This window comes from Ptiloglossa arizonensis, chromosome 14 (assembly GCF_051014685.1).
Source record: "Ptiloglossa arizonensis isolate GNS036 chromosome 14, iyPtiAriz1_principal, whole genome shotgun sequence".
NCBI lineage: Eukaryota > Metazoa > Arthropoda > Insecta > Hymenoptera > Colletidae > Ptiloglossa > Ptiloglossa arizonensis.
In genome coordinates this window covers 4610388-4626214 of record NC_135061.1, presented here as the reverse complement: position 1 = coordinate 4626214, position 15827 = coordinate 4610388, and the positions used below count along the sequence as shown (strand labels likewise).

Genomic DNA, 15827 nt, shown 5'->3' with positions numbered 1-15827 from the left:
AGTGGAATTAAAACACGTTAAAATATAAAAATTAATTTGTTTTATTATCCACTCTTAGAGAGTGTATAGAGCTAAATTCTTACATGTCGTGTAAAAAAAAATTATAGACACTATGTGTTAAATTAGGCTTACAATTTTTCAGTAACGTTTAAACGTATGATTTCGTAATTAGGATCTACAAAAGACTAAATATCGTATTTTATACATTAAAAACCGTTTTGTCTTCATTTTAACAAATTGAACAACCATCATCCGTTCTTTAAAATTAAGGTTTCTAAAAATTTCAAACCACTGATAAAAAAGTATTTCGTTATTCTATATAAATACATTAAAATTACATTTATCCTTATTATAAAATATGTACATAAATTCTAACATTTAAATGCAAATTTTAAATTTTCGTATTTTTTAACAAATGAAACTTCATGAATTATACAACAATTTGATTCAGACTGTCAAATAATCAAGGAAAGAATCCTTTTAAAAAACATTAATTTATTATCCTCGTTTGAAAGACGGATGAAGATATTTGAGTTATTAAAATAATTTACAATCATACCTCTGAACGAGTAATGAAATATCATTCATGTTTTTCGTTTTGACAGACAAAACGGACTTCTTGTCAGAGAGTAAAAATCGTGATAGAAATAATATGATGTACTCAAGTTAACGTCAGACCAAATCTTTGCGCTATCTCTGGCGAGTGCGAAGTTGCAACTGCAAGTAAGAGCGGTATATCCGCTGCATCAAGGTCAAGAGCGTTTGTAAGATTTATAACACTGGCATCACATAACTCCGTCACCATTAGCATTTCAGCCAATGCCTCGCTTTTCAACCACATTTCTCTTAGTTTTGCTTCAAGAATACCTATACACTGTAATATAAACTTTTTAAAACAATAAGCGGGATATATAGATTAAAGTATTGGTATACATGGTAAACAAATTTTTTAAATAATTTCTAATTCTAGTTATTTTACAGTATTTGGAACAATCTTTTGTAAATCTGCATATACCAAGTAATGAAAGCTAAATAATTTCTTACATGTGATGCTGAATGGTATTTTCGCCATAAATAAACAAAACTTTCCAGCATGTTAGCAACAAGTCGTGACATTCCCACTGGTAGAGGTGCAGCATGCGAAGGTGTATTGTTAGATATGATTCCAACATGCCAAGTATCTAAGTCCGCTAAAATACAAAGTGATTCAGCAATTGGTTGATCGACAGTCGGAAAACGCACACCAGCAAGACATTCTTCACGTATGTAGTGCCACCATTCTTTCTCAATTTCAATTTCACAGTTATTTTTATTATCTTCTGGTTTAACGATTTTCTTTTTTCGTTTTCTCTTCTTTTTTGGCAAACCTTGTAGGACTAAACCCCATGTATAACCAGTTTCAGAGTTATTTATTCCATGCAATTCTTCACTTTTTACTCTGTTTTGTAAAAGTGTTTTTGTAAATCCTGTATTCTGGTATAAATCAGTCTTCTTCATTTTTTTCGATCTGCAATTAAGAATGATACGTTTTTAATTGGTCTTAAAGTTTTATGGTATACTTATAAAACTAACCGTGGCATAGGTAATTCGATAACACTATTGGCTTCCATTAAAGCTTCTAAGCTATTTGATCTAGATAATCCAACATTTCCATCTCCAACAGAACTACCACAAGTGCGCAAAACTTCAGTTGCATTAGTTGGTGTTTCCAATACTTGTTTGCAACTGTCATAATTTTGAGGAGGTACATAGCCTTGACCATTGCACCTTTCACAAAATCCTAACGATCTTGCTGCCATACTTGAAGGTGTACCAGGTGGTGACTGTATACTCTTAGAGGACTCTGGGAAGTTTCTTTGAATAATTTTTCTCAGCACGCCCTCAGGTAATTGTGCAGATGTACTTGGTACCCGTGTAAACATATAGGAACACTGGCAATTATATCCAAGCCGCGGTCGTGATAATGATTTCACAGATTTTTCTTCGTCACCAAGCATAAAGAGAACATGTGAATTTTTTATTTCGCTAGCCATGCTCTGTCCAGTTTCAAAATCTGGCATACTAGAATATAATTTTAGTGTGTCGATTGATGTGTCGTTGTATCCTTCAAATGTATTCATCTTAGAATTCGTGAACATTTCTTCTGTTTCGTCATTCTCTAACTTTTTCTCAAAATTCCACAATGGAAATTCAGAACAATGTTGCGTATCAGTCTTAGTGGTATCAATATCCTGCGATGCAATATCACTGACTATTATTTTAACTTTGCTAGATGCACAAGTCTTTTCATTGTTGATGGTCTTTTCAATTTCGTCATCGGTGCGAGGAAATTCTTTTGACATGAATTTCATATCTCTTTCAAATGCCAATGGTTTCAGCATGAGTGAATCAAGATTCGATTCCATTGTAGTACTGCGTTTCAAAGGGCTGACAGATCCTTCTGCTCTCAATCCATCAACAGGATACTGAGGATAAGAGCATTGCAGGAAAGCATTACCACTTCCTTCATCATATGGACGCTCTTGTACAGGAATTTGTTTGCGAGTAGGCATTCGCGACACGCGTTGAGATGTTGAAGTATCTCGTTCATTATACGTTACTTTTGTACTGAATAAATGCGGACGCTTTATTTTTGCTTGTTCTAAAAGGCTCCCAGCTTCGTGAATGTCTTCTTCAGTAACGCAACAATATTCATAACGTTTCTGTACAATCCCACTACGAATGAAGTATGATAAGAAGGATAATACAGAGTTAATTAGGTCGATTTTTTGGGGATCTCCCGCAACGACAGTATGCGCTACTCTGATGGGGTTACCTAATGCACCATACAGATCACCCAATTGAGCCCATAGGGGATTAAAGGGATACCAGGAACCTAATTTCTCCATCTAAAATAGATAATAAATGAATGTCACTGCTTACGAAAAATTGTACAATTTTTAGAGTAAAAGTGTACAATTACCAATTGTCGATCGTGAATAGGCAGTGTAGTGTATATCCACCCGAGGTGATACGTTAAAACAGCAGTTACAACAGTACTCAAAAAACTAAAATTCATAGATGTTAAAACTTATTCAATCCAGGAACTGATACTCTCTACTCATATACTTACAAGTTGGTTGATTTTGTGTCGATGTTTTCGAGTAACTGACACATCTGTTGCAAACTATAATGCAATATACTCATCTTGTGCTCTATTCTTACTGAATTAAGTAGTACATCATGCCACAGTAGAGGTGTCCGCATATTTAGTCTCGTATTAACATTTGTAAGCAAACGTAGCAACGAGATAATAAATTGACAGGAAGTCCTGTATAATCGTTCAGAAAGTTGCATTCCTTTGTTTTGAGCGTTAACGTTACCTGTCTCGATGCAAAAATACCGTAAACGATCTAGCATTCCTTCCAAAAGAGCCATATGCTCTAAGAGACAAGCCTCTATTCTTCTGTAATTCAAGATGTATAATAATTATGATTTCACGTGTTGCAAATACATTTATTTTTACATAACATGTGACAACGAACACGATTCTTTAACTAAGATCAAACCTTTCGTGGCCTTTGGCTAGTCGCACTAACATCGTTAATCCGAGTCTTGTTTTATGACGCTTGATGTGACTATCTCTATTATCGCCCCCATTTTCGCTCCAGTATTGCATTCCAAAAGCATCATCAGAATCTGACCGAGCAAGAGAAGTAGAAAGTACTCGTAGCCACCTTCGGCGTAAGCTCGAGAGACTACCGATACCCGAGGATCCGTTGCTTTCCAATGATTGCGAACCTGAATTATCGTCACGTTATATTTCGAACATTTTCTGGCAATAAATTATCTTTAAGTTGATGTGAACTTACTGCCCATCGGTGGCGGTATATCTATGTCCCACCCACTGCCGGTACTAGAGCAAGTGGAATTTTTCCTTGGACCACCATTTAAGTCGGATCCTGATAAATTTCCGGAACTTGGTTGAGATACTGAAAATAATATCCTACTTATGTCTTACTTTAATGTTCGTTCGTGCTTCTAAGTAATAAACCGAGATACAAGTTAGCTCAAAATTCACTATTAATTACATAGCTAGCGTTGAATGATGAATCCTGTAGTACCTGATGACTAATATTCTGTTTTAATTCAAAGTAAATGTTGTATCATGTGTTCTGAAATCTGACATTGTATATTATGAAACAAAGTAAGGCAAAGAAAGTCTCACACAATCAGTCATTTATGAATTTGGAAGCAAATCTTGCTTACTTTGCTAACAAAAGTTACCTATGTTTCCAAGAATAGCCTAAATGTTTTCCTATTATCCTATTTCTGTCTTAGTATTGAAATTTTACCTATCATTTTGAAATTATCTAAACGTTGTACGTAACGATCTTTCAGTTTCACTTACAGATAGTTCGCATGCTGGAATTAGAATCCAAGTTCACGGACCGACCCAATCCTTCATCCGACACTCTCTCGCTAGAACATAATTGAGTAATAAGTCAAATATCGTATCGACAAATCAACCACAACGTAAAATCAATAACTGTTTTATCACGAATGATCGAGCTTACCTTTGTTTGCAGGTGTTGTGTTCTGTAGCCGGAAAAACTTTAGTGCACATGATACAAGGTGGTGAATTCATTGAATGAATCTAGAAATAAAATATGGGTGGGATTGACAATATTATTTTCTAATTTTGTATTCGAGCTTTAATGTTGGTATTATTGTGCTTTATAGAATTTTACCTTAAACGAGGATCCTCTGTACGTCATTGCTACGGTACCAAACACCATTTCACTCAGTAAACTAACATCATCTTCGGCCGTCCTTTCTCGCTGAAAAATTACAACTACTTGATTAAATCCATAAGTTAAAAGTATTTTTAAGCGATTTAGTGATTTGTCACCTCAAAACTACGACTGCTCGCGAAGTTAATAGAATTGCTGTTTGTCGGCTCGGTATTATTTTTGAGATCAAACGCGGCCGATTTATTTTTGCGCCATCGTTTTTCCAGCGAGAGAGAATCAAAAAGAAGCTTTCTTCCGCGCCATTCACATTCCCGGAACAACAAGATCCGAACTTGTTCTGTTCCGAGACACAATGCGGAATTCCTACAAATATTAAGTATGATATAACATTCAAATACAATAATTCAAATAAATTAATAATTATAGACATATTTATACAATATGATATAATAAATACACTAGATTCAATTAAATTAAATCAATACACCTTAGTCTATGTTGAAGCATTTCAGTTCTTTATTTTGATAACATTTATAAATATCAATCAATAAATAAAATTATTATGTTGATTATGACATGTACCTAAATGTTTACAAATTTCGTTCAATAGTAACTTATTCTAGTGTACCTTATAATCTATAATTTTATTACTAAACATAGATATAAATATCAATTTGAAGAACATTTATTCATAAATACTGTATACATACATGTATGATTTAACATCTGTTTTATACATTAATCACACTATATTATTTATATTATTATTTACTATTTATATTTTTTATACTAATTTGTGTATATATAAAATGAAAGGTTGACAAGAAAAAATACACAATTAAATAAAAAAATACATATGTTTTGTTAGAAAATGTTATATTATTGACTAATATGACAATGTTGTATAATAAAAATCTATCTTTCAGTTCGCACGTTGTATTACAAAATAATTTTTAACACAGATTAATACGAAATTGCTATTTTCTCTATTTGCATACACATTACAGAAATGACACAAAACAATGTCTCGATTTCAATTTGTAATCATTTAATATTATACCGAAATAATATATCTATGCTTCCTTATGTAACGTATTAATCTATAACAGATATCAATTTTAAATGTTACAACAATCCTGCAATTCTTGACAGAAACTTTGATTATATTGTGCGTGCGAACATAGATAAGAACCGTTACATACTTTACATCGTTCACGTGAACAATTCCTTTCAAATCTGTTTTCGTAAATGTAACGATACATATCCTCCGAAGATACAAGTTTTATTCATCTACCATATAAAAGAGATCAATTTCTATATACGAATTTATCTAAGTAAATTTGAACATTTGTAACAGTCGTTTGGAAAGTTTTAACGTAGAGGTCAATTTCACGGCTCGATGCAGAAGCCAAGTCACGAGTATATTAGTAACGACAAGCGATTATGACTCCCGCCAACGCAACGAGGATATAGAAACAAGCATACGCGAAATAGGTTAAGGTTCTTCGAAAACATTATTTCCGTTAATTTTTGCAATTCAAATAATCCTACTTTCGAACTTGAATGAAAATAACCATTCCCTTGGACAACAAAACCACAAAATAGGCACCAGAACGATGTTGGAGCACCGATGATCGATACACCGTATCAGCAATAGATATCGAAGTAGCGAATAAGATCGGTACATATAGAGCGATGAAAATATAGGGAGGCAAAAATGAACAAAGTGAGTGAAAACAAATAAGAGGATATGGCCGAAAAAAAGGACAGTTCTCACCTATCATCTTCCTGTGCTCCGACATTCGACGCTACGAAGGTTTGAACGTTATTCTTGAAACTCCTCCTCGAAGGAAACAGTTTGTCGAGCAAAGGCATCATAAACTAACGACCACTTATGGTTACCGCATTGCTCGCTAACTTTGTTTCGTTTTCGGTCTATCATGTCACAAGGAACTGCACCATACATGTTCGCGAGTATCAGTCAACTGTAAATAAAGTCACGTGCGGAGGAGTCATATGATTACCCGAGATTATCGTGTTTCGTTCGGCCAACATCGAATGATGTGTTTATTCGCACTTTTCTTTTCCAACCCACACGATTTGACTCACTTTTCAGGGAACAGAGGACGGATTCGATGGAATGTAGAGGAAAATTTTAGAAAAAATTAAAAATATTAAACGAAAAGAATTCGTCCAATCGAGAGGAATTGTCGACCGTGCACGACTGTTTTACCTTAAAAGAAATTATACATTTTACCACAAGAGTGCAGCACTCATAATTCGTAATAAGCTTCGGTGTAATTCCATTCGAATTTTCTTCTTTTAAAAGTTGTTAGGTAGCTCTCTTTACTTTTGATACATTTGAAACAAGTTTATGTAGAAAAAATATGCTGCAAAGAGGTCAACAAGACGTCAAGGGTCAAGGTGTACATAAAAAAAGGTACAACTAAATTTATTTTATAAATAAAGTATTACACGGAGTCTTCTATAACCGATATATAGTGTTTCCTGAAATTTACATGTCATGTACATACGTATCAAGTAATCATCTATGAAAAAAATGTGATTCGGTATGAAAGTTTCAAATGTACATCCACAGTGTCGAAATTAGGTATTAAATATAAATTTCATTGTTTTACTTTGAGGTTATTGAGGCTTCGACGTATCGGAACATCAAAATCTACATTTTTGTGCATTTTATTTGCCAATATTAGACGATGAATGTATTCCGTATCACTGATATCATCGGAGGTATCAAATGCTCTTTGAATGTAGGTTTTATTGGCCACTGGTACGTACACCGGAAATTCGATGTTAAACGTCATGACAAGATTTCCCTTTTCTTTTGGAGTTTCTGATAGCGGCAGACCTTCGCCAAGTACGCACTTCCGGTAATCTGGTCTATTGTATATAAGATGAAACGATGATATCAATTAGTGTTACATTAATTATATTTTACACTTTGCTAAATTTTAAAGAATCGATTAAAAGAATTTTATACAAGATCAAGAGAATATAAGTCTCATAATTTTGCACGTACAAAATAATGTTATTTATTTATTGTAATTTCATAAAGTGACATAAATCTTTGTTTATATAAATATTTAAGCGAGTATTTACAAGTATTTATAAATAACGTTAAATAAACGTTTTATTTTTAAAATGTAAATTATGAGACGAGATTACTTAATTCCATTAATTAGTTTTTTAGTGCTTTAATTTTTGTATACGAATAAATATTAATATGCAAGTTTTATTTTGACTAGAGGGTTGAATTGTTATTTGCAACAAAAGTTGTGTATTTCTGTTTTAATAACTCTCCAGATGAAACAATTTCGCGTAAATTGTATGGATAAGAGAATTAAGTTCTCAATTTTCCTTAAAATTACTACATCCATTTACGGCCACCTATTTTCGCAATTTCCTTGGAAAATAGAGCGGCCGATAAGATCGCTCAGTGTAGGAGACAAGGTGAAGTGGAAGGTTCCTACACGGAGCTGGTTTTAAATCAGTTATCATCCAAATCTCCTAAAATTTAAAAGCATTAACTTCTTAAGCCAACAACTTCTTTTTCAGAATCCCTCGCTACAAGATTTTAATTATTTCTCTCGAAAGTATAAGGATAAAAGCTCTAAAGAAATAAACAAATTAATCGTTTAAAAGAGTGATGGGGAACCTTTTGGCAATATAAGGCTGCATGTCACTGCATGGATTTCCCATGAGACCGTACACCTTCATATATGTCAAATTTTGTCAAAATTATAAAAAAGTACTAACCTAAATATGAATTAATCTCTTCTCAGAAATCGATGAAGATAAATCGAATTAACGGTTTTCTAATCAGCATAGTTCCTTGTATATGTAAGAACCGTATGATTTAACGAGGATAAATTTTAATTTTCTATATATTATTATTTTTTATACACACATTCATTTTTCATACATTCAAATTGTCTATTTTAATTAAATAAGACAATTGTAAAATAAGACATTATTTAAGTTAAATAAACGTCGTTTGAGAATGTATAGTTTAAAAAGAAATGAAACACAAGGTTGACTAGATACGTGAAATGGCCGTGCAGGTTTCCCGTCTCTGTTTTAAAACTGTGTTCCGTATAGGTTTGTGAAGTCAGGATTATAATTGAAATTTTCACGGATAGTATCGATGATCGATTTTTGATGATCACTGTTTCCGAGTACGCGTAGAAAGGAAAAGGGAGGGATGCATTGCTGGCCTGTTGCGATAGCGAGACGACGTACGTGATGACAGACGTTATTGGGATTCGAAGGGTTCTGTCGTCGAGGGTGTTGACGGTGACCACTGTTCCGGTCAGTGCCTCTCGCAGAAAGATATCGACCGTCATGTGCAAGTCAGAGCCCTCTCTTCGGAAGGTCTCGTGGGGCCGGTCCTTCGTGATGAAGATTACATCCGCTACACTGACGTGCTTCAGACTGAGTAAAGACATTACGCGAACCGCTACGATTAACCCATTTCTGTCCGCTACGAGATGCACGATGCATTTTAAACGCATCCTTCGCGAAATTCAAATCGATACCGAACGGAAATAGACCATGGTTACGACGAATCTGGTCCCATTCCTGGTTCTATCGCATATTTCAAAGACCATTTTTCAAGCTCACATTCGTACAAATTATTACAAGATTCTACGAAACAATAAATATATTCGGAAGCAAAGATCAGTCGCATTATCGTTTCAACTATTTGGAATTTCGATGATCAATTATTTCTGCCCGTAAATAATCAGGTTTTGGGTCGATAGTTTAACCATGTTAACTCGACGAGAAAACCAGAAGCTTTCAAGTATCCTTTAAGTGTGATTCTTAAATTGCATAAGTAATCGGACAGTAATGTTTTACGGTTAATCGATAATTTGTCAGTATCAATAAATTGTATTTATTAATAGATTTCATTACTTTATAATACAAAGATTTACCAGGAATTTTCGTAGGGCCTTGGTCGCCTTCGTTCGGAAAAACGATTCTCGTTCCTGATGGAATGCCTGGCTTAATAGGTATCGTTAGGATTTTCTCTTTCGTCACTGTCCTAGATTTGTCATCCTCCACCAGGACCAATCTTTGTATTTTCATTTTCTTAATTCCTCCATAAAAGATCTATTGATATCGACGAAGGAAAAAGTAAAAGTTGCAAAATATACAGGACGTTTCTTAATACGAGAGAACTATTGTAAAATGTATCTTAAATCGAAAGCTTATGAGAAAAAAGTTTATACGGTAATCTTTGATTATATCGAGTAATTTTTCCCCGACCGAATAAAATGAAATCAGCACCACCACTTTATGTTTCATTAGCACGAATGATTTAGGCGAGAACAATGAGATACGCACGCGGTATCGAATTTCATCGAATAATAAAAATTACAATTTTTTGTATTTCTCACTCTATCTTTTCGGTGAATATTGTCTTGATCGGAAACAGTGAAGGTATTTAGAAATGAGATACACTACAGAGAGGAATTTGGATAGTCAATGTCCACAAACAGAAGTACGATGGAAATGTAAAAATAGCTGTGTAGAAAGTTTCGCTATAGTGACCGTCATCGTCGTGTCTACGATGATTAACACTGTGAGAAAAGAAAACTATAAATAAATAGAACGTCGATATGATACCTCCAGTAGGGTTAGGTACAAGGTTTTTATCAGAGGCTCTTCCTTGCGTTTTAATCCTCGTCCCTCGGGAAATTCCAGCACAGACGAAGGCTGCGATAGTGTATAGAGTAGATCAGCATAAGGGGTTTCGGTTCCGAAGAATTCCCTGAAGAGGTGCCGATAGATCAGATCGTAAATATTCAAAGTTTTTAAGTGGCTGTTAAGCCCAGTCCCGTCGAGCTTCCAGCCAATGGTTTATATCACTGGATTATACCGAGAATTAGAATAATTGAAAATTGTGTTCAAGTACAATGCAGAGAAGGGGTGGGGAGAGATCAGCATCTTCCATTACTTTCATAGATTCTGGCCAAGTACGTACATTTATTTCATAAATTACCAACAATTCGTAGATGCTCGATTCATTTCTTTCAATTTCTGGACGTCTGATTTGTACCTGTAAGTTCTCATCGGCTCCCCATGGTAAATGTATGGTCGAATGAATTCTTCCGCCCCGGGCACGCCATTTTTAAGGCCTTCCTCACCGAACTGATCGTATATGGTTCTCTTAAGAGGATCTGAAAGGACATCGTATGCTTCGGTTACTAAGGCGAAAACCGTCCCCAAAGATTCATCCTTTGCTCTTTTAGGATTGTATCGTATCGCCAAGCGGGAGAATCTGAAAACACCAGGGAAAAAATAGAAATGAGAGTCGTTCGAAACGAGAGTTCAGTCGTTAAATAGAATGAGAAAAGCGTTCGTTACGAATGTCGGGATAAGTCTACGAACACAATGTTCTTGTAATTACAATGTCATGCTGCTTGATCTGTAACATCAATAAAATACAAGGACACGAGATGTCATACTTATTGCCATACGTGGTGTACGAATGCATAACACCCATAATTATTTCATAAACCTTGGTCAGAGTGGCGGAAACGATAATGAAAAAAGTTTCGAAATTAAAGTGTATTGTATCGATTTGTTGTCGTATATAGTCTGAAATTTAAAAATAAGTTCCCTCGGTTAATGTTTTCTTCACGCTGCGCGTTGACGCGGCCTAGCACCTGGCTCATTGTCAGTCTCCCGCGCATTCTCGAATGAAAGCTTTCTCATTTTATTCTTCAAGTTTGATTTCATTGACATGTATTCTTTTTCTTACAATTTACCATGTACGGTGTAAAAATGATTTGATTTCGATAAAACATAAAATTGCTCGTTTTTAAAGACACTTATTCTTTCGTGTAACCTCTAGTTACTTAAAGAAATTCAATTGTCCTTCGGAGGACATTATTGCAACATTCGTTCAAATTTACTTTTTTTCCTCGGGCAATGTCTGTATTGTTTAAACATCTGATAAGTTTACATATTGGTGATCATCGATAGCATACAACTAGCCAATTAATTCTCGATCGATTAATATGCAAAAGATTTTACTGTATCTGAAGGAGTTTTGTACCTCAATCATTTTATATAACAAAGATAAATGGACTTGCACTATTTTCGCAATGAACGGTTCATACCGTTATATCAATTTATGAAATATATTTTACACACGTTTTGCATATTGACAGACAAATGCATAAAAATGTAGGCACTCCCAAAGTAATGGAATTCAAATTCAAAATGAATGTAACTATATAAAATTCAGAAATATTTACGTTTAAAGTTAACTGAAAATTATTACTCCGATATATACTTTTACAACCGTATCGATATTAATAATTCTTTGAGTTACAAATTTTTTGTCGCGTCACAGAAGCTTGAGATATTTTGTAACCTAGAAAGATCAGAATGGTCGAACCGATAAAAGAAACGACGAAGCGTTGTATGTTACCGAAACAAGAAGATCTCACACTCACGCTGCTTTGATCTCCAAATCGGTACAATTTTTTTTCAGGGATAATACGCCATAGTAATCCACGCCGCGTTTATTGCAAAAACAGTCGTAACCGCAGGACATGGTTTTTTGCTTAACGATTCAAAATTCTGCACGCAGATTCGATCCATTTGGTGCAAGGAGCGTTCGAATTAAACAAGAGACGTTCAGTAAGGATATTACACGGAATATACACGCATCGACCGCCTACCATTCGGAGCCAATGTCATGGAAGAAGGGCCGTCAAAAAATAAAAAAAGGAAGAAAGTCGACGCATCGTTTCGCGACGTATTTTCAAGTGTTTTCAACAACCAACGCGCCCCTCTCGACAACGAAATAATGTCAACGTTCGTGTGTTAGCTTTCGTAATTATTAAACGTCTCACGTCCTCTATTTATTGTTAAAGACAGAACAATAATTTAATAACTTGTTGGTTGATTATACAGTAAGAAGGTTTACTATGGATGATTCTGGATTAATTTTAAATCTCGTACAAAAAGGTGAGACCCAAAATAACAATTCTTTTGCGAATATTGTGCATTGTTAATGCTACGATTTTCGATTATGTAAGTATATTGTAAGACTAGTAATAAAGGAACCTAAAATAAAAAGATGGGATTGAAAATTACTTTTTTTATACATATATACACATACATGTATATTGTTCAACCGCGATTGCATTTATAATCGCATATACTTTTCGTATGATTTTAATTGAATTATTTCTTATGTCCCAAAATAGGGAATTTTGTTAATTATTAACGGTACATTAAAATACTTTGAAACATCTTAAATGTTTTTAAACTTTTAATCAAACACTGATTATTGTAAACGTAAATTGAAATTACGTTTGTATAAAAAAATGATACAAAAAATTATGGACCTTAGATCGAGTTACGCTTCTCGTTCTGTATTGTTTTGACGCTGCGATAATAGTGTTCGTTGTTAAAATATCTGTTCACCTATCGTAGCACATATTACAAAAGAAAAAATCTTCGAAAGTAAAAACACGATGGAAAGCATCATATACGTACGAGTAATGTGATATTATTTCTTATTTTAGCTGCTATCAAGATGGAAGTTAACGGAAAAAGTAAAACCAATTGCGAGATTCTCAATAGTCGTGAGAATGTTCCAAGCCCTGATCAACTCATGGTTATGAAGAATCCCTTCTCTTGCAATTTAACCGAGAAACCGTGCGTCGATTGCAAAAAGGAGAAAATCGAAGAACCGATGTTCAAAGTTGCTTTGAGGACAACCGATGAAGATTTGGAGAGCGATAAGGAGAACGGGTCAAGGAAGAAGATCCGCGTGGAGCCGAAGCAGATTTGCAGTAGCCGTGAGGATTTCGACGAGAAGGAGAAAATTTTCGTGCTGCAGCAACTCGGTCGATCGCAAATACGTCCAGAAGGATTCCCAACTTTCGTATGCATCGACAGCCGGGTTGCTGATTCGAACGGAGTTAAACGAAAAATTCCGAGACCGGCGAACGCGTTTATGCTCTTCGCCAACGAATGGCGCAAGAAGCTCGCCGCCGAGAATCCTCGTGAATCGAACAAGGACATCAGCGTTAGGCTAGTTTCCTTTCCCAGCTTTTATTAATCGATACTTTACTTATTATTATTAACACTTTGACGAACGCACGTTTCACGTAAAGACTACTGCTTGTACCTTTTTGTGCAAAATTTTCGGATCCAAGCTCACGTAAATTGTACAAATTGAATTGATATCGGTTTTAAGCGAAATTCAAATTTTTGATATGTGTACACGTAGGTTGGGAATTCTTTGGAAAAAAATGGCGAAGGATGTGAAGGAAAAATACTTTGCCCTGGCTCGCGAAGTGGACGCAGAACACAAGAGGAAGTATCCCGGTATGCTCTGAACCTATAGTCTCTCTTCAAACCGATATGACCTCATTTTCGCGTTTGTAGCGGCTCGTCGAAGTTTATCGATGATGCATGAATGTTCATGGCATGCGTTCGGTAGGTACACGATAGTTTGTTGTATCCTTAAAAACACTGGGAAAAGAGCAAAGCCTCGACGGTTCGTTGCTACAAAAGTAAACAATTTCCAAGCGACTCTTGTTCACCTCAATCGCAACAACGCGATGAATCACAAAAATCTGAATTAAAATAATTCTCTCTGTCTTCTTGCTTTCTGTGGCAATTGTGTTTGGAACGTTTCTTTTTTTAACGTTATCAACGGAAGAAATCCCTCTACAGATGAGAACGGAATTAAACGATATAGAAAAATATAAAGAAGAGAGTATAAAAAATGCGAAAATAGATCCACGATTCGTAGAGTTGGATCTTCTCTACTATGTGTTTTGCTATTGTGGAAAATAAGAGATTGTCTCAAACTGCTCGATGGCATACGAGAATTAAATAGCGCTAAAATATCCGTGCAGTCAGTGTATTAGTTAAATACGGACAACTCTTTTGTAAATAGAATACCGGGGAAAAATTTGATTTCGTTTCCCGGGGGAAACCTTCGTAAGCTGCAAAGCGGCCTTAATCTCGAATGCTTTCGATTGATCTTATAATACTTGATCGATTCGTGGGAATTAACGAAAATCATTCGGTTCGCCGATTATTGTTACCGCTATCGTTAACGTTACAACATCCCTATTCCGTACATTAGGAGAGAGTGTGCACGTCGTAACAGTTTGATCGCCTAATCGCGTAAAGGTGAGGTAGAGTCGAAGGCTGCTTTTAAAGCCGACATCGGTGACGCAGTCCTCCGATAAAATACGGGTGACGTGGCATCCGAAGCGTCAAGTTTGGCGCGATCTCTTTCGCACACCCCGTAGATAAAGTTGTTGGAATAATCGCGAGCGGTAGCGCATAATTGGGCCGACTCGACGATCGGCGGTGATCCGTGGGTATTAAGAGCGCGGTTCTATGGAGTTTGTAGCGGGTCTGCGGGTTAGGCTGTTAGCCCGCGGAGGACATTTAGTCGCGTGAATGCTCAGTAACGCGCGGGATACGTGAGGAATAATCGCGCTTGTCGGTGGGTGTAGGTAGTAGGTAGGTAGGTAGAGCGCGGTCGTGTATCGGGCAGGTTCCTAGAGTCGCGTCGCAATCAATACCTCCGGTCTCCACTGTTCCCTCCCGCGCGTTCCCCGTCACTCACCCGAGAATATTTCTCCGCTTGCCACCCTGCGCCCTGTACCTCGACCCGCAAAACTCGTATCGCTTCGCCGTCCCACCCGCAAATCGACGAGCTGTAATCGCATTTTAGCTCCCCGGTGATCGCTGTCTCTTCTCTGTCGGCTAATAACGGAATTCAGCCACGAAAAAAAGTGCAAGAGCCAGCGATGGAACCGATCCAATGACGTACTCATTAATATCGATACGATTCACGGCCATTGTTGGGTTCGGGTGTCGCGCAAGCATCGAGATAACTTGGCAACGATATTATTAAGATGTACTTGACATTTGTCCGAGCATCGACACAATTCAAACATCGAGCACCATCGAGACCTCGATAAAACAACCACGGTGTTAACTATCAGAGTTTTCGATTATTCGAATAATCTTCGAACGAATCTTCAACCGGATATCGGTTCGAATATTCTTCGTTGCTTTTTG

At 35.9% G+C, this 15827-nt stretch overlaps 3 protein-coding genes across 3 annotated transcripts; 1 reads left to right on the top strand and 2 right to left on the bottom strand.

Annotated features, from left to right (window-relative positions):
* Positions 1 to 140: 140 nt before the first annotated feature.
* On the bottom strand, positions 141 to 6957 carry LOC143154284 (folliculin-interacting protein 1). Its single transcript, XM_076326248.1, has 12 exons — positions 6511 to 6957; positions 4892 to 5096; positions 4731 to 4820; positions 4557 to 4636; positions 4391 to 4461; positions 3852 to 3971; positions 3549 to 3780; positions 3113 to 3445; positions 2963 to 3047; positions 1573 to 2888; positions 1045 to 1507; positions 141 to 874 (listed from the first exon to the last, which is right to left on the bottom strand). Exons 1-12 carry the CDS (start codon positions 6609 to 6611, stop codon positions 662 to 664), a joined length of 3309 nt encoding a protein of 1102 aa, XP_076182363.1. The 5' UTR covers positions 6612 to 6957; the 3' UTR covers positions 141 to 661.
* An 84-nt stretch (positions 6958 to 7041) lies between these two features.
* On the top strand, positions 7042 to 13839 carry LOC143154212 (uncharacterized). Its single transcript, XM_076326129.1, has 3 exons — positions 7042 to 7173; positions 12358 to 12737; positions 13301 to 13839. Exons 2-3 carry the CDS (start codon positions 12698 to 12700, stop codon positions 13837 to 13839), a joined length of 579 nt encoding a protein of 192 aa, XP_076182244.1. The 5' UTR covers positions 7042 to 7173; positions 12358 to 12697.
* LOC143154213 (dnaJ homolog subfamily B member 13) lies at positions 7361 to 12321 on the bottom strand. The gene is made up of 6 exons (XM_076326130.1): positions 12221 to 12321; positions 10816 to 11037; positions 10383 to 10527; positions 9689 to 9866; positions 8994 to 9165; positions 7361 to 7634 (listed from the first exon to the last, which is right to left on the bottom strand). The coding sequence occupies exons 1-6, from the start codon at positions 12319 to 12321 to the stop codon at positions 7361 to 7363; spliced, it is 1092 nt and encodes a 363-aa protein (XP_076182245.1).
* Positions 13840 to 15827: the final 1988 nt, after the last annotated feature.